The sequence below is a fragment of the Sapajus apella genome, unplaced genomic scaffold, assembly GCF_009761245.1.
Source record: "Sapajus apella isolate SASKATOON/1434 unplaced genomic scaffold, GSC_monkey_1.0 scaffold31, whole genome shotgun sequence".
NCBI lineage: Eukaryota > Metazoa > Chordata > Mammalia > Primates > Cebidae > Sapajus > Sapajus apella.
Window position 1 is genome coordinate 10,440,902 of NW_022436971.1, and position 23,076 is coordinate 10,463,977.

A 23,076-nucleotide genomic window follows, 5' to 3' on the forward strand; every position below is an offset into this window, starting at 1 on the left:
CCCTCCCCTAGAGTTTGCCAACACTTGGCCAAAAGGTTGGCAAAACTAGAAAACGCTGTGATTATCTCCACCACATGTTCCTTGAGTACTCACATATTCAGCTGTCAGGCAGCATTGTAGATCAAGTCTGCTACATCAAGCTCATCCTGAGGAGTTTATGTGCTAAGGTCTTGGATTGATTTCCTCAGGCGGGAGCAGTTGTGATTTGGAGAGTAGATTGTCTTGTTGCTCAGTAGTCACCAGTATTGATGATCATTCACGTGGATTCACAGATATTCATGCTTTTAAACTTAGTCGTTGGGGAAAATGCTTACAAGCCACTGTAGCTGAACTGTGCCCAACATAAAATTTCAGCATGAAAGTATCAACTGCATTGCTTTATTGAGTAGAAACAGAAAGCTGAGCTTGAAAGACTCAACTCGGAATCAGTCTCCTATCTCTTACTAGTTGTGTTTTGTCTGAGCCTCAGCTTCCTTCAGAGAATAGGAATAATTAGACCTTTTACAGAGGGTTATTATGAGGGTTAATGAGGTAATAAAAGCCAAAGTGTTGGCAGGTTATCTGTACATTTTCACTTCTAGCCCTTCCGCATCCTCTCCGTTCTCTCTTCTCCCTTTCCCAAAGCCGTCTCCCTTCTTCCTTCTCTATTCACCTTCTTCCTTCTTGCCTCCTCCTTCCTCTTTCCTTCTAAGCCCTTCTTTCAGCGAGCTAATGGATTTGTATTATCACTTAATCACAGCTCAGTAAAGAAAAATGTGTTTAAGTAATTTGTTTTTCTTATACAAATCAAAGTCCTTTCAATACATGATGTTCTTGAATCATATTTTTGGGTGACTGACAACCAGAAGCCATTACAGAACACCTTAATCGTGAGATTAGTACTAATGATTTATTCCTTGTGCATTGAGTACAACTAATGCTAGCTTCTTCCTTTATTTAATCTCTGGAAGTTAAATATGCACTATGTATATAAGCTGCTTTATAACTAAAACTTGGTTAGGGAAAAAGCACTTAAACAGGTTCTAAGGGTAATCATTAATTTGTTTAGCGAAAAGTCCACAGTGGTTTCATAGAATTTCTTTCTATTCTCTTGAATGTGAGTTCTTTGGAATTTTTTTCTAAACAAAGATTTCAAAGAAAGATTTCCCTTTTCTTGTTCCAAAGGGAAGATAACAGCTTCTTTCAATGGAAACGATTAAAATGAGTTATTGAGTACTAGCATCTATAAAAGATCTTAGCACTTTGTAATTTACTGAAAAGGGAGGTTTGGGTATTTATCATGTGCCAGTAAAGGTATTCCAGTATCTGTCTTGACAAGATAATTAGGTAAAATTGCACAGCAGGCAAACTTCTGTAGGCACAGAAGAGTAAGTGAGTGGGCAAGGGGGAAAGTAATGTTGATTGAGAGAGACTTTATTCATAGTCAAGTCAAAGGCATATGAACTAAAGCTGTTATGATATAGTCTTTGTCCATTTTGTAGATGAGTCTGTCTTCAAGGTGTTACAAATGAAGTATGACAGGAGAACTCTTTTCGATTATTGCTGCTAGGAGAGAGAACTCATATCTGCGCTTCAGAAAGAATCCTGGTTTTGAAGTGATTGTTCACATGGGTGCTTGACATTGATGGTTGCTTTGTGATGCCATGAGCAGTTGTGTACTTTGAGTCCAGACACATCTGGACTCTTGGTCTTAGAAAATAACCTCTCTGAATGGCAGTTTCTCGTCTGTAAGTTGAAATTATCCAACTTAAACTTAGCGAACAAGTAATCAGCATGATAAATACAAGTTTGTTTTCTCTCCTCCATTCGACACGTTGTTCTGCCTGCGAACCTTTGTCAATAAGATTTATTTTATTGCAGTTACACAGTTTTCTTATTTACTTCTTTACTACATTGTTTTCAGACTTCGTTTTGCAAATTAGGAAGGAACATAAGAAATTCTGTGATTTACTATCCCATACCACTGTGTGTATAGTATCTTTCAGAGATGATGGTATCCTTTGAATAGTGATAGTATGAAGAATATTTTCTGACCACTCAGCCATTTGTATTCACTGTTGCTTTAACAGGCCTTTTGCTTTCTTGTCTTGATTCTTTTGTTCACATTATCTCTGCTTCATTCCTTTCTACAATGCCAAATTCAAGTGCTTCTTTCACTAAGCCTTCCATTATCATTGATTTCTACATCCTCTGTAGTCACAGCTTTTAGTGATACTACTCTTAATTGGACTATAATTATGTGCCCCTTGTCAGCTGATCCTATTGTTTTGCATCATTATTTAACTGTATTTGTAATTCAACTGGATTTTCAAACTCGGATGAGAACTCTATGCTGTAAGTCTTTAAATCCTCCCCAGTGCTAAGCACAGTGCCTTGTACATAGAGGACACCTAGTTTTTTGCTCATCCACTCGTCTATTTGGCATTCATAAGACATATATTGAAGATTTCCTTTGTGCCACACACTGGTCCTTGGTATTGAGAAGCTAAAGATTAAGATGGCGTAATAAGATCTATGCTATGCAGCAGCACAGTCTAGTAAGGGAGATAGACAAGGTAATAAATAGTTAACATATGTTATGCATAACAGAATGGAAGGATATTCAGCACATGCCAGTAGCTTAGAGGAGCCAGTGACTGGGGACATATTTATAGATAGGGATATTCTTTTAAATGTTTGAACTGTGTCTTAATGGAAAAATAAGACTTTTCTTGAAAAAAAAGTAAAAAGACCAGTTTTTAAAAATTACTTGATGCCTTGACTTTACCCTCTTTATCCCAAGCGTTGTCACGTTCTCCCGAAAGTTTTAAAACATGATTTATACTAACTTTATCTACGTTAACCAAAAGCATGTCTTTTGGCACTTTCAATAAGCAATTTGTCATATTTCAGAGGAGCTGTTTTAGAACCGTGTGAAGCCTAACTTTGTGGCTGCCCAAAGTCTCACTTACTGCCCTTAGATGCTTCCCTTGTGGCTTCTGAGAACCAGTGCTGAGCACAGTGGGAGAACCCTAGCTCCTGGGCACTTCTGTGAGTGGAGGGCTGCCCGAAGGACTCTTACAGTTAGGGAGTATGAAACTCATCCCGTAAGGGATATTGAGATTACACTAGACCAGAGGCTGTGTCCAGATTCTGTCCATGGAGAAGCATAATACCAAAATTAACCCCTTCCCTCCCCCTTCTAAAAGCACAAACCGATCAACCAAGCAAAAATACCTTAATTTTTATTTTCCCAAGAGTTTAACCTTAAATGACTTTTTAAAATTATATTACAAAGACATCTAAGTTAGGATGAAAATATTAAGATAGGTGTTTTGTGTGAGTAGCATTACTGCAGATAATCCAGGTGAAAGTTTAATTATCACTTTTTCTCCGTTTTTCTTTTATTTGAAGACAGCATAAAATTTGAGTTTATTGAATATTAATGCAAGACTCTTGGATGTAAACCAAAGGGGTTAGGGTTTTTCTTTTCTGTATCATTTCCTAAATTCCTGAAAAAATAAGCCTGTTTATGTTTCTGTGAAGAAGCACAGATTTTAAACCCTTTTTATGACATGAATTAATGATTTAGAGTAGACCCTGACAGATGGTTTATTTCCTAGCTGGGAAGCATCAGACAACTTTGCCAACTGTAAGAACTTGAAGTAAAGCGTACTTCCCAGGGTGGCTGTAGACCCCCATGAGATAACATGACGAGTATGTAGTCAGTTAAATGTTAGTAGACATCCAACACATTTGTTTCCCTTTATATAGGCCAACTGGGTTCTGGTGGTGGTTTACTTTCTTTGAGTAGGCAGGAAGAAGGAAGCTATAAGAAGTAGTGCTTCTTGGCCGGGCGCGGTGGCTCACGCCTGTAATCCCAGCACTTTGGGAGGCCGAGGCGGGTGGATCACGAGGTCAAGAGATCGAGACCATCCTGGTCAACATGGTGAAACCCCGTCTCTACTAAAAAAATATACAAAAAATTAGCTGGGCATGGTGGCGCGTGCCTGTAATCCCAGCTACTCAGGAGGCTGAGGCAGGAGAATTGCCTGAACCCAGGAGGCGGAGGTTGCGGTGAGCTGAGATCGCGCCATTGCACTCCAGCCTGGGTAACAAGAGCGAAACTCCATCTCAAAAAAAAAAAAAAAAAAAAAAAAAAAAGAAGTAGTGCTTCTTCCTGGGTTAAAAAAAATCACTTTAATAAAGGAACAAAATCTTAACAAGGTTCCTTTGCTCTTAATTTCAGTTTGTCCACACTAGAAATTGAAAATAGAGCCCAAGACCTTCATCTCTTTGAGACTTTGAGGACTGATCCAGAAGCCTTTCACCAGCACATGGTCAGGTATATTTACCCCACGATTGGTGGCTTTGATCACGAAAGGCTGCTGTATTATTTCACTCTTCTGGAAAACTGTGGCTATGCAGGTTTGGAGAAGTATGCCATTAAACCAGAAACCCACATTCGGCTGCTGAAGAAATTTAAGGTTGTTGCATCAGGTAAGATGGTTCTTTCTCTGCTTGAATTCATTCTTTTAAAATAAATCTGGGGATCAATTTTCTGCACATAATTCTGTTCATGCATTATGGTCGGTAGAGCTCTGAAACCACAGAATTTGGAAGCTAATAGACTTTAGTTATTATCTTTCCAACTCCTTCACTTGTGGTTGAGGGAATTAAATAAGAAAAAGTAAGAAACCTGTTGAAAGTCGCATGGTGACTTATGGTAGACCTGATACTAAAATCCAAAGTTCTGGAGTTCTGCTCCAGGATATTTTCACTACTCCCATTGGTTATATTTTATGTATATAAATGGCAAGGCCAAGGACACTTTATAATAGACAGTTCAGCAGAATTTCATTCTACTGGAGCCTGTATGTTTAAAATATGCATGGAACACTTCAAGTAAGAGTCTTCGAATCTTTGATAAATTGTGGAAATCTTAGAATGGTCTTTATTCTCATAACTAAGAAATTAAACACCTGAAGACCTCTTAAATTTTTATACCTTATAATTTGCAAGGCACATTCAAATCTGTATTTATTTGATATTCATAATAATTGTGAGAGTTCCCTTCAGTTTATCAGTTGTTTTCTGAGTCATCATATGAGACACTGGCCTAGACACAGAGGATGAGGGAATAAGATTCAGTCCTTACCTTCAAGTAAATAGTGAAATGGCAGATAAATAACAAATGAATATAGTGCAGTTTGGTGAATGCACCGATAGGAGAAAACAGGTGCTGTGGGGGATGCAGAAGTCATGGAGATACTGTCATCTTTGGTGTACAAACAAGGAAATAGAGGCACACAGCAGATGAATGGCCTATCTGGTAAGATTCAGGCTGTGACTGGAACTCAGATTTCCTGATCTTTCTAATAGAAAACCTAAACCAGCTACCATAGCTAAGTTGATAGATATTTGCATTCAGACATACAGAGTTGTGTGCGCGTGTGAAAGCACCTGTATTTTTGCATCCGAATGAACCACTTACCTACTTTCTTTTTTTTCTGCTAGGTCTTAATTACAAAAAGCTGACAGATGAAAACATGAGTCCTCTTGAGGCACTGGAGCCAGTTCTTTCAAGTCAAAATATCTTATCTATTTCCAAACTTGTTCCCAAAATCCCTGAAAAGGATGGACAGATGCTTTCCCCGAGCTCTCTGTACACCATCTGGTTACAGAAGTTGTTCTGGACTGGAGACCCTCATCTCATTAAACAAGTCCCAGGCTCTTCACCGGAGTGGCTGCATGCCTATGATGTCTGCGTGAAGTACTTTGATCGTCTCCACCCAGGTGACCTCATCACTGTGGTCGATGCAATTACATTTTCTCCTAAAGCTGTGACCAAGGTAAACAGAAATATATTTTAAAGTGGTTTGTGCACGTTAGAAGACATGAAAATCGCTCCTACATTCTGTAGATTTTATTTTTATTTCCTTTCTTGAATTGGAAAATAATTACATGTTGGCTTTTTAGAAAGGTTTTTTTTTTTTTGCTGTCAATGAGACGTTTTAATTGAGAAATTGTTTTTCTCTATTACAAATGTACAAATATGCTAAAATAGAGATGACTGCTCTAATGTATACTTTGTACATGTTACATACAAGTCTCTTGTCATTTTATAGTAAATATGCCATTCTGTTCTTTCCAGTTGACAAATGTAAATAAGTTCCAGTGCCCAGCCCAGATTACCTGCACTCAGAAACCAGGCTAACAACTTAGCGTGGGTTAAACCGAATCTTTAAAAAAGTTATTGGCTGGGCTCAGTGACTCATGCCTGTAATCCCACACTTTGGGAGGCTGAGGTGGGTGGATTACCTGACGTCAGGAATTTGAGACCAGCCTGGCCAACATGGCAAAACCCCATCTCTACTTTAAAAAAAAAAAAAAGAAAATAAATTAGCTGGGCATGGTGGTGTGCTACTACTCAGGAGGCTGAGGCAGGAGAATCACGTGAACCTAGGAGACGGAGGTTGCAGTGAGCCGAGAGCATGCCACTGCACTTCAGCCTAGGAACAGAGTGAGATTCTGTCTCAAAAAAATAAGAACATAAAAAAATAAATAAGTTCTTATGCATGTCATGCAGTATATAACTTGGTGATAGAATTATCGAAGGTAATACATACTGCATTTTCTGATGTCTCCTCCATGCTCAGTTCTGAGCCCTTTGACTGGATCTTAATACCTCCACTCAATTCCTCAGCAATGTGTTGCCTCACTCAGAGTAGATAATTTGGGTTCTCCTCCTCCCCGTTCCTGTCCCCTCAGCCAGCCTCACTGCTAAACAAATGGCCATTTTTTACTACCTGGACTCTGGGCATTCTCTCTCCTGGAAAATCTTAGCCTGTGGCCTCAACTGCTGAACTCTGTCACCTTTGGAGCTCCCTTTTGATCTCTTGCCATCTTTGCTGTTGCCTTCTCCTTCCCTGCAAGTCACCAAGGCTGCCTGGTATCCTATCCCCAAGATTTTTATTTTAGTTACTATTATCCTGGAAACAGAGTGTAAAGACTAAGAATTATGAATCATTCATCTGGAGATTGGCACAGGCAGAGGTTCCAACTTCTGTGAAGAATGCCAGTTGTAACCATATCACTAGATTCGTAGCTGTGGATAACCACATACCTCTTTATTTTCTTCTTATTGCAACTCAAATTATATATCTTGGTTTTAAATTTTACAACCAGTGCTATAAAAAGGAAATAATCATTTTTGTTGTTTTTAAATAGAAAAATAAGGATGAATTTAAAAGACAAGAGCATAATATATTTGAAAAGAATGTGTTTGGAGACCTATAAATCTGACTTTGAACTCTAAACCCCTCACTTATTAGCTGTGTGGCTTAGCTTCAGGAATCTCTCTTAGACTTCCACTTCCTTGGGACAGAGGTTGTGGCTGAGTAATCTGTGAGGTAGATGATATTATTACTCCAGTTTTATAGATGAGCAAACTGAGGCTCAGCAAAGTTAAGGTGGCAATAGAGAATTCAATTTGAACTCATGGAGATTTAACCCATGGCCTTTTCTATTAACTAGTGAACTGTGCTATCTCTATGAAGTCATAGAGCAAGCAACTAGAGTCGGGGGACCTGCAACCATTCAAAAAATTGTGGGAAAGCAGCGGAACCAGAGAGCCCTGAGCATTTTTAGCCCAGTAGGAGCAGCATGTCCTGGATGTGTCCAGAGCAGGGCTGAATCTAAATGAGAAAGTCCAGGCAGGAACCTGACTGTGTATGGGAAGGAACTGAGCCAAGTTGTGAGTTTAAAATCCAAGGAACCAGCTTAGAGTTGAGACTCGTGAACTAGCCTTCGGGGCTAACAGGCTGGCAGGTCAACCAGGAAGATGGAGGTACCTTTGCTCCCAGGCAGTTTTCTACTCCACCCTCAGACTGGAGGTTGTATTAAATATTTTATGTGAGGGCAGGAAGGGAAGCCAGCATGGTCAGCCGGTCTGTATGCTAATTGTGAGCATGTATGTGGAGGGGACAGAGAGTTTTAGACTTGGCAGCAGCAATCATTTATTTATGATTAAAGATAAGAGTAGGATGTAAAGTCCACTTGCGTTTTAGCTGTTATTTATGATGCTTTAAGTTAACGGATTTTAAATTATTCACATTCAGTTATTCACATTCTTATTGCTTTAGTTTCTTAACCTTATACTTCTTTCAAGAAGTCTGCCAGCCCCTGCAAATGTGTGGCACAATTGTTGGTGCACATGTGTGTATTTTGTGGGGTAGAGGTGCACCTGACCCAGTAGAGACTCAGTCTGTTAATTATAGTATTGCTTTCGCTTCTCAGATGGCATAATCCAAGCATAGATATTTCTTAAGATATTTCTTAACTAGAGGCAATTTTCTACTGATTCAAATAAATTATAGAGAGATGAGACAGATACATTTAAAATTAACTTTATATCTTTAGTCTAACCACAATATTTTTTTCTCATTTTATTAATTGGTAAGCTTTTAATTTTTTGCTCAAAGAGGAAAAGTATAAACTTGGAAAAATTGCATGTTTGAAAGCATGCAATGCTGTCCTATATAGATAGAAAGAGACAGAGTATAAAAATCAAAATGAAACATAACCTGCAGATGTCAGAGAACACATTTGGAAGAGGCAATGCAGCTGGATTTGCCCAAATTTGCAAAACACCAGATGTTCCCACAGCTTGTGTATGATGTTAAAAATGTAAACTAAGTCTGTACTGTTCATATACAGTGTACAGTTTTCAAATGTGTACCCACATTTAATTTAGAAAGAAATTTTTAGAAAGAACTGGTAAGCTAATTCTTGGGTGCATAACAAGAATAAGAAGCAATTGTTCAGATGTTAGAATTCAGAAAGGAATATTCCCAAGGCCTGAATTGAGTACCCAGTCCACTGGTAAAACATACCAGAGATGGCTCTCTGCCTTCATGGTAATTGCCATGTGCATTTGCCGAATTCTTAGAAACTCTGGGGAAAATATTCACAAATAGTATCATGTCATGTAGTCAGAGAGTGAATTTGTATGCCATTTGAGATAATTAATATGCAGAAGGAAAAAGGATGCAAATGTTTAAAGTGCCATTGTACCAAGTCTAAATTGTTTTTTTTTTTTTTTTGGGTTGAATCGGGTTAGAATTGCACTTCTATTCCTCGTCAATTCAGCTGTTATAAGCATTTTCATAAAAGAGACAGAGAATAAGTTAGTGCGTTAGAAATCCAAGAAAACAGTTGTAAAAGAGGCTGAAAGGCAAGTGAGAACATTATTTGCTTGGTATTAGGTGGTTAGTAGTGGGCCACATATATGTAATCTTAGCCTTTACGTTTTCTACTTTTCATTTGCTTTTAATAGCTAGTACTGCAACATCCATAGATAAAAGCATAAAAATGCTTCTCTCTCTTATGAAATGCTGTTAAGAAGTTTGCCGGGATCCTTCTTTAAAAACTCATAGGTAATCATACAATTTAAAAAGCCCTCTAGTACCTTCCCTGGTGTTTCTCAACCTGGAATTGGATAGGCATTTACCCACTCCCCTTTCCACTCACCTTGCACGTGCTCACCCACCGTTTGTGATTAATTGTCATAAACCACTGCTTCTAATGGGAAACGCGTTGCCTCCTTTGGACTGGAGCAGAAAAATTGTTGAGAACTTATCTAGTCTATTTTCTAACCATCAAACATCATTTCTATTGATAATTAAGCCAGTATCCCTGCTTACTTGCTTTATTTATTTAATAAAAGGTATCTTTTGCCTAATTTTAATCTCCACTGTTTGGTTCTGCCTCCTGGAGTTATGGAAGCAGCATAAGAGCATCATTGTTGTTCAGATTTTCAAAATAAGCTATTGTTTCCTCTCTTATCCTATTATTCAGCCTGTTTGGCATAAAAATCTGATAGAATACATTAATCTTAAAAGGTATAATTTGACCTAAAAGTGGAATTTATCATGTAAGCTTAAGTCTTGATCAAAAGGATGCATTGTACTGTAACTTCAGGGTCTCTACATTACCGATACTATCTTTTCACTAAGGATGGCAATACATCTTTCATCATGAGTAATCAGTGTCTGAAACTTACATATAAATGTTTATTTAATGTATATTATGACTTTCTGTGATGCCGTATGTCAGATTCAGAGTGAATCATGAAGTATTTAGGCATCTGCTATGTGCCATATATAGTGTTAGTTTCCATAGGAGACATTAAGCTATAAAAGACATGCTTACAAGAAACGTGAAATGAAGGTTTTTAAAGATTATATAGTAAAACGATTTTTAAGTTGTGTTAATTGAGAAGTACATTGCCCATGAAATTGGAAATTTTTGAGGACAGGGATGGTTCCTTTTATCTATTATTTCCTGTGTCCTAGCACAATATAAAGTAGGTACTTTATAGTTAGGTGATTGATTAGATAATTATCATAGATTGGTCATTCTCAAAAGTTTTGATCTCAGGATGTCTCAATATTCTTAAGAATTATTGAGGATCCTAAAGAGTTTTTATTTATGTAGGTTATGTCTAGTAATATTTATTGTATTAGAAGTTAAAGACAAAATTTTAAACATATTCATTTATTTTAAAATACTAATAATAGAGTCATAATAGGTTGATGTGAATAGCATATTTACTGAAAAACAACTATATCTCTAAGATAAAAAAATAATGAAAACATAGCACCATGTTACATTTACATGTCAGGCTGAATAGAACACAGTGGGATTCTCATGTTAGTTTCTACATTCAGTCTATTGTTGTTTTGGTTGAAGTAGGTGAAGAAAACCCAACCTTATACAGATAAGAGTTTGGAAAAGGGAGAGGTATTGTAATAGCCTATTATTTGATGTATTCTTTGATATTACACTGAAACTCAACATGTAATATTGTCTTAAAGACTAATTTCAGTGTGGAATATGAAGCCATATTATTGGACTTTTTGTACCCTGTCTCTTTAAAACTGTTGGTCTAGATTGCACTTGAATGGATTTATTTTCCAGGTATGATTTTGTAATATAATTGCATGAAGGCATTTAGAAGTATGAGTTCACTGAGCTATACAGATCATCCAAATGTTGATAGATTGCATCAGCGAATATTTTTTTTAAATCTCATTCATTAATATAGCACTTTTCACAGCCAGTAAGTCTGTATTGGGAAGCTGTCAGCCTTACAGTGGTGGATCCAAGTTTTCCAAAATTTGAATTTTTGCAGGAAAGTTCCAATTTTGTCATGACAACAAATTCTGTGTATTATTTTTCTTGAAGTCACAGTCTCACTTTGTTCACTTGGAAGAAAATGTCTGCCAGATATTTAAGTCTGAATAACGTAGTTTGTCTGTCCCTGGTCCTTTTAAGCAAAAGTAGCCTTGCATGCAAAAAGCAGCAACTTCAGCTCACAATTCAAATAATTGCAAGAATGCATCTGCCTTATCATACCTCTATATGCAGTGAAGAACTTTATTTGTACATATGTCTTCACAGAATATTAAAAACACATGCACTTAATGGTTGAGATTTTAAAAAATTAATAATTTTTACTGTTTTAAATAGAACATTCTTAAGTGAAAATGAAGAATCCAGTGACTCAGTATGGTTTAATTTATAGTAAGTCCCCATAGCTTCACTCACTATTGCTTTTTCATCATCAGTACAAATGTCAGCACAGTGAGTAAGGTAAATAATATCTTAGTATTATTATTAGAATAATTTTGACTTTGCGAACTCTCTGACAGAGTCTTAGACTCTTGTAGTGTGTGGATCACACTTTAAGAACCAGTGTTATTGGTTATTGTTTCCAAAACCACAGCCATCTTTGATGCTGACATGAGAGATCATTTCAACTTCTTAAACATTTGTAGTATAATGTGAATAATAGAGGTATGTTCTGTAAGTCCATAAAGGACAGTCTTAAAATTTCAGTTTCTCAAAATAGATTAGTTTTTGCCAGACGCAGTGGCTCATGCCTATAATCCCAGAGCTTTGGGAGGCTGAGGTGGGAGAATCACTTGAGGCCAGGAGTTCGAGACCAGCCTGGGCAACGTAGTGAGACCCCATTTCTACAGAAAATTTAAAAATTAGGTGGTATATATATGTTGTCCTCAGGGAAGGCTGAGATAGGAGGATCGCTTTAGCTCAGGAGGTCAAGGCTGCAGTAAGCTGTGATTGCATCATTGCACTCTAGCCTAGGCAACCCTGTCTCAAAAAATTAATTAATTAATTAATTAATTAAAAATTTCAAAAAGTCTTCAATCAGGATGTTGACTGTAGCATATGTTTGCCTTAGAGGAAAGACAATATATCCATCCATCCATTCTGCCTCCTCTGGCAGAGACTGATCCGTTTCACATATCCCTGCCCATAGTCACTCTATCTTCCTGATTTCTATTTCCCCACTTAAGCCCCGTGTTCCTCTCAGTTAAGTGTCCCAGTGGCTGTCAGTGTTGTTTTGCTGATGAATCTCACTTGTCTCAGAAGCCTGCTTCCCTGGCAGGCCTCCCACTTGTGTGCCACTTTTGTTTCAGCTGAGAACCACCCAGGGCGGAACTCTCCACTGAAACCTATAGACACTTCTGAAACTTAAACCCCTAAGGACCTAGAGAAGACCACTTTCTTTGCCGTGTGTTCATCACTTAATTTTGTGCTTGTGCTGCTTCCAGGGGAGCAAAAATATTTCTATCATATCTTGGGTTTTAATAAGGAAAAGACAAAACATAATTGCCATTTTCCATTCTCAAGTTATAATCAGTTAGGAGATAATGGAATCAGGTACACAGAAATGAAAATATCAGTTTTATTGTTGGTAGAATTGGCCTGGAGACTGCGGCTTTGTTTTCCATGTCAGTTTTCTGCTATTCTTGTCCTCCCCATATTACTCTCTGCACTCAACCTTCAGACATCCCTGCCATGGACAGTCAGTTCTGCAGAGAGTACATGCTTTTTCAGAAGGGCTGCCTCCTATTCATGAGTTCCAAAGAGATGGCCCCCAGATTAGTGATGTCCAGGAGAACGATCATGTGTGCCACAGGTGGAGGCTGAAATTTCCTAATAGCCACATTTAAAAAAATCAAACAAAATAGGTGAAATTGTCCTAAGTATTGCTATTTTATCATGTGATCAATACAAAAATGACAAAATAGGGAGGCCGAGGTGGGTGGATCACGAGTTCAAGAGATCGAGACCATCCTGGTCAAAATGGTGAAACCCCGTCTCTACTAAAAATACAAAAAATTAGCTGGACATGGTGGCGCGTGCCTGTAATCCCAGCTACTCAGGAGGCTGAGGCAGGATAATTGCCTGAACCCAGGAGGCGGAGGTTGCGGTGAGCCGAGATTGCGCCATTGCACTCCAGCCTGGGTAACAAGAGCGAAACTCCGACTCAAAAAAAAAAAAAAGACAAAATATTTTACATTTTAAGAAAACTAAGTATTTGAAATACAGTATGTTTTCCAGCACATATCAACTCAGGCTAGTCACTCTCAGAGGCTCAACAATCACGTGAACATGTTGGACAGACATGCTTCTCTGCAGCAAGAGTCTGGACCTGACCCACAAATGTTTCCCCCTGGGAGGACAACAATAGCAGAAGAGTGTATACTCTTCTTAAAGACTGGAAGATTTGAAAAAGTTGGGGAAAGAGCTTGCCACCTTTAATCAATTGCTTCTACCCGGTTCACATACCAGATGCCACTTCTCCTCTCCTCAGAAATGGGAGAGTAAAGAGCACTTGACATCTTGGGACTCATAGGGGGAGCTTCCTGCTTTATAGGCCAAGGTAGGAACTCAAAAGATGGAGAAAATAGTGCCTTCCACACCTATCCAACTGAATGTCTAGCTAATAATAAATTATAAAACCTTAGAGGTTATCTTTTACAGAAATCATTATACATTTTATGTACTGTAATAGTACATCATTTGGAGCCAAATATCGCATATAATAAGATATTAAGAGATTTTATAGGCTTAGTAAGACTTTATAAAAAGACTGTCAGTAAGACCGAAGTGGAAAAATGGGAAAAAAATATTGAAAAATTTTTGTCAAAGTGAAGTGTACTGTCTTATGCACATACATATTTTTGTTTGTTTGTAAGTAAGTGGATTTTACTTTATTCAAGATAAAACACCTTTAAAGCCGAATAAATTATATGTATGTGTAATTATTTGGCTTTTTCAGTGTCTAGAGGTTTATATATTTATATTAAATTACATTGATCTATATAATTTTTAGTATATATATTACATCTTTGAATGAAGATCTTTTGATCTTTTTCATAATTTTTTAAATAGAAAAGATATATATCTAATGCACATTTGTCTTAAAGACACTGCATTTGCGAAACTTCTATTCCTAAATAGAAAGTTGTATACACATATTTTTAGTCTTCTCCCCCACTAAATTTTATAGTGATTGTTGTTGCTAATCTCTAATCATACTGGACTTAACTATAAAGTGTTATATAATGTGTTCTCAGGGTTAAAGATCACTAACTGTTGATTTAAATTTTATTTGATCTTTAAATAAGTATTTTGCCCATTGATCTCTGGCTTCGGTCTAGTTGTTTGACTCCTTTGATCCTGACCTGAATAAGATTTATTTATTTCAAATGCTTTCAGGAAATGTTTAGTCACTCTTCTGTGTGCTAAAGACAAATAAAAGATTACCATGGCGCTTGCGTTTGACGAGCTCATCGCATATTGAGGCATATGTGTACATGCATACATGCATCCTGAATGAACTACTATTTCATTGTATTAATAAATGCCATGTGTACAAAGAAGAGATAATAAATATATATGGAATGTCAAGAAATAGCTTTTGGGGATAGTTTGATCCAGGCTATAATAAAATTGATAAGGCTTTTTGTAAGATGTCATTGTGGCAGAAGCTGAGTGATAGCTACATGGGACCTCTCTGTACTATTTTGCAACTTTTTGTGCATCTGTAATTATTTCAAAATAGTTTTTAAAAAGGTCGATATGGTTTTTGGCCATCCAAGTTGAGCTGTTGACAGCTGTCTATATGAATTTAGAGTGTATTGGAGAAGTAGGCACTAGAAATACATTAAGGAATTCTCAGTGCATATAGAGGAGTCACAACTAGGAGGCTTGGTAAACTTCTCAAGGAAGTAAGTAGGTAGAGAGGAAGGTAGGAGAGAGGATGAAACCCCGGACACTACGATACCAAGAATTGAGGATCAGGGGAAAACAACAAACACTGACAAGCAATCTTTTAAGATTAAAGAAATATAATAGTTATTAAAGGAAGATATGTAATAATAAATGAAAAAGAAGATGATATATGAAGGAGAGGGGAGAGTTTCTGCTGTAATGCGTGAGAGTGGATGAGACCTGAAGTCCAGGTGGAACAGTTCACTTTGGATGGGATCCCTGTCAGTTTCCCCCAATGACAGGAGAGGCACGAAGCTGATGGGCACAGATGCAAGTAGGTGAGCAGATGTGGCAGCGAGAGATGAAGGACATTCTCTTCTGATGGCATTGAAAGGAATCAGCTTAATGTGAGCAGAAAGGTGGTACAGTTGGAGATTTGAGGAGAGAAGAGAGGGTAAGGCGCAAAGTAACTTAGGAGACTGGAAAAGTAGACAGACAAGAAAAATAATGTCAGGTTGCTGGGGCCCCTTAGCGGCATCCTAATAAGTGCCTCTTTCAGTTTTTAACTGTAGCCCTACCTTGGAGCTCTCAAAATGTCAACAATGTCTGCTGTATTCATCAGTTGTCATGCTACTATGAAGAAATACCCGAGACTGGGTAATTTATAAACAAAAGGGTTTTAATTGACTCATAGTTTTGCATAGTTGGGGAGGCCTCAGGAAACTTGCAATCATGCAGGAAGGCACCTTTTCACAGGGCGGCAGGAGAGAGAATGAGTGCCGAGCGAAGGAGGAAGCCCCTTGTAAAACCATCAGATCTTGTGAGAATTCACTCGCCATCACAAGAACAGTATGGGGCAAACTGCCCCCGATTCAGTTATCTCTGCCTGGTCCTGCTCTTGACGCATGGGGATTATTACAATTCAAGGTGAGATTTGGGTGGGAACACAGAACCAAACCACATTATCTGCTGTCCTTAGAATTTTCGTGGTTTGGACAAACCTACCTCCCCTCCAGTGCGTTGGCTTTTCGTGGACTTTACCCTGCTGTTTATTCTTCACATTTTGCTCTCCTCTTCCTGGTGCCTGCTTCTATCTTTATGTAGGTTTATATGTTGTTTAAAACATTTGGAATCTTCCCTTTCCAATTCAGGCAGTTCTATACTAGAAAGTACAAACATTAGGTTTCCTTACCTACATAGCTTAGTAGTAGTGGTGATTTGAACCATGCATGGGCCGTAGTAAGTATTCAAATAAATATTTGCTACTTTAAAAAGTTAATATTGTCATTGCTGCTACTTTTGTTGTTACTGAACCCGATGCTAGTCCTGTATTGAGAATCCAAAGGAAGTTTGAGATATGGTCCCTAATTCTAGTGGGCTTCCAACCTAGGAAAACAGTGTAGGCACTCATAAAAACAAAGCAAGGAATACAAGATAGCATGATAGTGAGTACTGACTTTGAGGATTATAGTTTTCCCATACCCTAACTCATTTGATATTCACACACATCTCATAAGGGTGATTATTAAGCGACTATTATCATCTTCAGTCTGAAGGTCAGATTACTAGAGGGTGATTGGCCAAAGGTCAAGCAGGAGATAGCCAATTCCTTTTTCAAACACAGGTCTCCTGATTCCAAATTTGATGTTGATTGTATGAGATTGCATGACACTTTTCTGCTTTAGGAACTGAAAAGAAAAGAGTCATTCTAGTCTGATACAGCCATGAAAGGAAAGCCAAGACATTAAGTATTTTGCATGCCTATGAGCTCATAGAAACTCTTAACCTTTAGTAAGTTGGAAAGTTAGTTTGGCCCAAATGGACCATATACTTTCAAGAGTCCCCATAGACAACAAGTAAAGAAGTTTGCATGTGATGTGGAAAGAAAACACAAAGCCAATGAATAGTTGTGAATAGTGGCATGAATTGGAGAAAAGATGATTTAGGGATGTCAGTGCCGCCTGATAATAACAGCAAGAGGAACGAGTGACTCCAAAAGTCTATCCTCGTCACCCAGGCTGCACCTGAATAGTGGAGCAGATGAACCATTTACTCCATCTCCCTGGTCACATCCAGCCTTCCCACCAGATACTATTATATAAGAGGAAGAAGAGAACCTTGTAACATTGAATTGTCACACGAGCCTCATGATGTAAATTTGTCATTATTTTAACAGACACAGAATTTAATTCTCAAGGAAGTTAGATAACTGCTCCCATGTTTCATGCACTAGAATTGACACAGTCAAGATTCACATATGGGCCCACTCCTAAAGTCTTGCTTTCCACTACCTTTCTTGCCTGAGAATTTTGGCTGCAGAAACCCATCTAGGCTGATAGTGATTACTGGACTGATTGGCAAGCTGAGAACTCCTTCTCTGTGCTTGGAAAATTATTTCACATTGGCGAAGGTAATCATTTAGTAGGAGAAATTGAAAACGGGCCAAAGGACCGTGTACACAGAACAATCATAAATGATAATGCATTCTGCTCCTGGAGAGGACTCTGGTGGGGTGTGAGCTGTTGGTGTGTTCTGCAGCCCTCGCAGGCCTCTTCATTAATAAGCTGGAAGGAGTACGCTCTCCTTCCTGCAAAACATGTGGATTCTAATTCATAGGGGGCGTAAATCTTGGGGAAGACAGAGAAATAAATAAACAGAATTATGTGCAGCAAATACCAAAGCATATTTTAACATGATAAAAGCAGTGAGGGAAAGGAGTCTGAAAATAACCTCCCGACTACAGTGCTCTCCTCTTTCTGGCTAGCTTCATGGCTCTGCAGCTGTTTATTACTCAACTGTAAATCTTTAGTGACTTGGACTCCCTTTGCTCCTCCATTCTTCGTTCATCGTATAAGCTCCCGCCTCTCATTTAAATACCTTTCAAACTTATAAACAGATTTATCTCCTAATTGCTATTTCATAAATACATTCTCTAGCCTGTGCAGTGAAGGAATTGATAATAGACAGCCATGCCCTTTCCCCACAGCTAGGGCCTACTGCTTCATCAAGTATTGGCACCCATAGGATGTAAAATTGCAGCTATCACAGGATGCCGACTTGACAGCCAGGGAGATCTCTTCATACATGAGGATGGTAAACAAATAACTCGATGAAAGATGTGGAGACATAAAGGTAAACATGGTTAATAATAGACTCAATGGAGCCAGGGAGATAGCCAGGAAAGACCTGTAGTATAAAAGGTATTTTGAGTTGAGTCTTAACTGCTGAGGGTATTTGTCATGAGCATCGCAGAAGGACAGATTAGAAAGATGGGAAATTTCAGACAGATATAGCAGTTTTAGTAAAAACATGAAATAACCTAGTACCTTCAGTTAATTTTAAATAATATGGAATAAATGGGAGTATAGGATGAAGCCAGAAAGATAGGAAGGGGTCTAGGAGTGAAAACTCTTGTATACCTGGCTAAAGGTTTTATCTTGGGAATGGATCAGTTAGACATAAATTTTCAACCAGATGGTGACATTGTCAGATTTTTGTTTTAGAGAGATCACTTTTAGGCTGGGTGCAGAGGCTCACGCCCACACTCTCAACAGTTTGGAAGGCTGAGGTGGGCAGATTGCTTGAGGCCAGGAGTTCAAGACCAGCCTGGGCAACATGGTGAAAACCCTGGAGTCCCAGCTATTTAAAAGACTGAGGCAGGAGGATCTCTTGAGCCCAGGAGGTGGAGGTTGCAGTGACTCAAAATCATGACACTGCACTCCAGCCTGGGCAACAGAGTGAGACCCTGTCTCCAAAAGGATCTATATATATCACCATTTTTTGTGATGGTTGGAGAAAGGAACAGAGTCTAGGGCTGTGACATTTCACTGTGAAGGCTTTTGCAGCCTGGTGTGGGAGGGGTGACCGTGGACCAAGCTGAGGCTTGAGTAGCAAACACCTGAATTTGGGCTCATTACTGCAGTGTGGGCATGTGTGCCACCTGTATTTGTTTTCATACTGTGTTTTCCTGAATGTGCTTTGAGGAAATTCTACCAGCTATTTAACATTTTATTCACTGAATCACCTCACAGAGTTCTCTAATCATGACAGAACCAGTTTTTGTCCCGTATGTCTTGTCTGATGAGGGATTTTTATGCCACCTTATGAGTAAAAAGACTATGAGGGATTGACACCATTTGATCACCACATATGAAAAATTCTCATGAGGAGAACAGAGAAAACAATTTTAAATCAACACAGACATAAGAAAACCTGGGAAATTTTATACTTGAATGTTGTAGGCACTCAATGTGTTAAATTGAATTGAATCTTGATAGATCTTAGACACATCATAAGTTATTTTAATAGTAGCATGGTAATGTAGAAAGAGATGGGTTTATAGTCAGACCTTCCTGAGTTTCTAACAAGTTTTGACCTTGGGAAAATTACTCTATATTTTCGCCTTAGTGTAATGAGGAACTATAATCACTACTCTATAAATATGGATTACTTTTAGAATGTTTTGAGACATAAATAAAAAGACAATTAAAATTGGCTTAACTTACCAGAAAATTTACTGGTTTCTGTAAGTCAAAGGTCCAGAGGTGGGGGTGATTTCAGGGCTGTCTACGCAAGCAGCCGGCATTGTCACGGACCCAGTTTCTTTCCATTTCTTTTCTCTGCTGTTATGCTAGTTTCACAATGAAGCACTTTGCTGTGGTAGTTGCAGGATGATGCCTGGCAATAATTGGGGCTCTGTTGCTTCCTAATTCACATCCAGCCAGACGGAGTAACAGAGCCTCCCACAAACACCAAACGGAAAGTTCTAAGCTTTATGCTGGTTAGAGCACTCCTGATCAACCCTGTGGCCCCTGGTATGCCAGGTGCTGATCAGTACCAGTCTGGTTTACCTGTCACTCTGGTGAGAGGGGTGAGATTGCCCTGGGTGATCTGACTCTTGGTTTTGCATGATCCTGAGTAGTTTTAAGTGTTGGGATAAGACCTAGATTTTTATACCAACATTTGATTTTGCTGTAAATACAGTGGACCTACTTTCAGTGATCTTAATGATAACAATTTGCGTTATATATCACATACATGCATGCAATAGAAGATTTCTAAATGGAAAATTTGAATGAATGCTTTCAAATTTTGTGAAAGCCTGTACGTGCTCAGTAACAAGAGACAGTAGTATTTATTACTGATTGCAGTAACATTTCATCTCATTTCTAATGTTTTTCATGCCCACTCCATGAAGACGAAGGTGACCTTCAAGCTGTTGAAAAACTTAGGAATGTATTAGCTTATATCATTGCCAAAAGTGAGCAGTAAAAAAGACAGGGCCATCTACACTTTGCTGGAGAATAATACTGTTTTTGTGGTTACTGTCCAAGGCAAAGGGTAAAGATAAAGTGACCTCTGCCCTGCGTTACTCTTACTATATGAGCAATTGATAGTGAAGCAAAAAGCGTAATTATAATGGTGATGTTAAGTATATAAATGAATGTGACAAGACAGGTATGTTATTTTTGTCTTTGAATATTACCTTTATTAAAGCAAAAATGTTAAAACTTTCACTTTCATTCGCATAAAGGATCATTTCAGAATATTCTATAGTTATGATTTATAAAGAGCACTTAACGTGCTATACTAAGCACTGAGAATAAAAGAATGACTAAGAGGGGTTCACAGCCTGGTGAGGAGCGTGGACACAGTAAAGCACACACAGCATTTGGTGCCAGCACACATAGGGATGATTGTTAGGCTGTTAGCAAAACATAAAGTGATTCATTGTTTTTAATAAAGTTAGCTAAATATAACTGAGATAATTTGATGTCTCTTTTGTAGCTTCAGTGTTTGCTCTTCCCTGCAAACCATTCTGTTATCATCAGAGCAGATTTACAGATGCTTTAAAAACTGAGTTATAACCCACTAGTGGGTCCTGTAATTAGTTTGAGCACTGTGGTCAGCATTAAAGACACATAAGCAAAACAGAACACTGGAGTATTAGGATAGGAAACATCAAAATGTATCTCCCCTTAGTAGGGGGTCATATCATTTCATGACATTTTTGTTTGCTTTTAATATATCCAGATATGTCTTTGTATATATGTATAATAATTGACTCGATGCATAATATATTTCTTACTGTCAGTCTTGAACAAAAAAGTTTGAAAGCTGCTGTGTCAACTGACTGGCAACTGATGACATACGTCAGAGGAGTCGCTGCTCCAGGAGCTGGCATGAGACAGCGTATTAGTGTTTTTCAGTCCTTTAACGTAATGTCATTTACAGCCCAAACTGCTCGTCTCCTTGAACCCCATCCACCCTGCCTAGACTCTTGCAGTGACTACCTCACTGTCCCTTTGTTTCAAGTCCTAAGACCCACCTCCAGCCACCTCCTAAACTCAACATTGGCCATTTGGTTGGCTCAGTCAGAAGCTTAAAGGCTCCAGAGCTGCAATAGTGGGTCACACACTTCCTTTGCTGTTAGAATTAACCAGGAAATGCTCATGCAAAATACAGGTTTCTTTCCGCCAATGCTGATGTCTTTCCCAACCCAACAGATTGGGTCAGTAAGCCTGATGGGGGCCCAGGAATTTGCATTTTTGAGGTTGCACTTATAGAGGTGGTATGAAAATCACACTTTAGGAAAACAGTGCTCCAAAGCTGTTAACTGGAAACTTTGTTACTCATGTAGCTGAGATAACTTAAAATAACCTGAATACCTCTCGCACACTTGATTTCTAAAAATTTTATAATATTAAAAGATTACAAAGGAGGGCATAATTTTCAGCGCATTTGAAGTATTGACATTTAAAGTAAAACTGTAACGTAGCTCTATTTGTATACAGCATAGGCAATTTGATAACTACTGCTGTCACTTAAAAAGTACAGGAACACATCTGCAGCTGTCAGAAAGATTGCATCCTTCCTTTTCCTCAAACCATTTCTACTGTTTTTTAGTCCAAGAGAAATAAAGCCAGACACTTTTTAAAGGCAGTAAAGACAGATTTTCTTAAGTACTAACTACTGCAGAGGGAAGAGAGCCCAGCATAAACCAAGCTCAACTTCGACAAAGCAAAGAAAGGCAGAAGACTTTTTCAGTAGTGTGGTGTGTGAAAGGAAAGGCACAAGGGGCATTAAGGGGGGTTTGGTCCATGTAAATGAACCATCTGGGTTTGCAGGTTGACACTTATCTGGAGAAGAGACCAACTGTTCATGCCTTTATGACAGCAGGTAGTTGTGCAGGTTGGAACAAGGCACCCATGGAAGTGAGGCCCTTACCCTCCCACAGTGAGCTGGCTCCTTGAGTATTTCTGTTTCAGAGAGACTGACCCTAGGTCCTTGAGGAAACACACTAGGTGGCAGAAGATTTACATCTCAAAGGGACAGAGAAAGGATAATAATTATTAGCTTTCTAAAGTAACTGCTCTAAAGAGGGGTTGAGGAGCCTATTGGCCTATCACCAAGTGGTGGCTAGAACAAACAATACATTTTACTGACAGCTTCTACTGAAAAAAGAAAGTTCAAAGCGTTCTTTTATTATTACTATTATACTTTAAGTTCTGGGGTACATGTACAGAATGTGCATGTTTGTTACCTAGGTATGTACGTGCCATGGTGGTTTGCTGCATCATCACCACATCATCTACATTAGGTATTTCTCCTAAGGCTATCCCTCCCCTATACCCCCTTTCCTTGCCTATCCCTCCCCTACCCCCCACTCCCTAATAGGTAATGTTTCCCTCCCTGTGTCCATGTGGTGTCATTGTTCAACATGCGGTATTTGGTTTTCTACTCGTGTCAGTTTGCTGAGAATGTTGGTTTCCAGCTTTATCCATGTCCCTGCAAAGGACATGAGCTTATTCCTTTTTTACGGCTGCATAGTATTCCATGGTATATATGTGTCACATTTTCTTTATTCATCATTGATGGGCATTTTCATTGGTTCCAAGTCTTTGCTATTGTGAACAGTGCTGCAATAAACATACATGTGCATGTGACTTTATAATAGAAAGCCATGGACCAATATCCCTGATGATCATAGATGCAAAAACTCTCAACAAA

General features: G+C 38.5%; 1 protein-coding gene across 4 annotated transcripts in view; it reads left to right on the top strand.

The window, feature by feature from the left end:
• The window catches only part of NBAS (NBAS subunit of NRZ tethering complex), a 434,255-nt gene that overhangs the window by 271,345 nt on the left and 139,834 nt on the right, over window positions 1-23,076 (top strand). For all 4 annotated transcript variants that reach the window (XR_004273780.1, XM_032294320.1, XM_032294322.1 and 1 more), the window contains 2 exons: window positions 4,229-4,479; window positions 5,497-5,831. Coding sequence is in view for 3 of the 4 variants with exons in the window: in XM_032294320.1 (XP_032150211.1) it covers window positions 4,229-4,479; window positions 5,497-5,831 (586 nt within the window). In the remaining variant the exon portion in view is untranslated. The remainder of the gene's footprint in view (window positions 1-4,228; window positions 4,480-5,496; window positions 5,832-23,076) is intronic.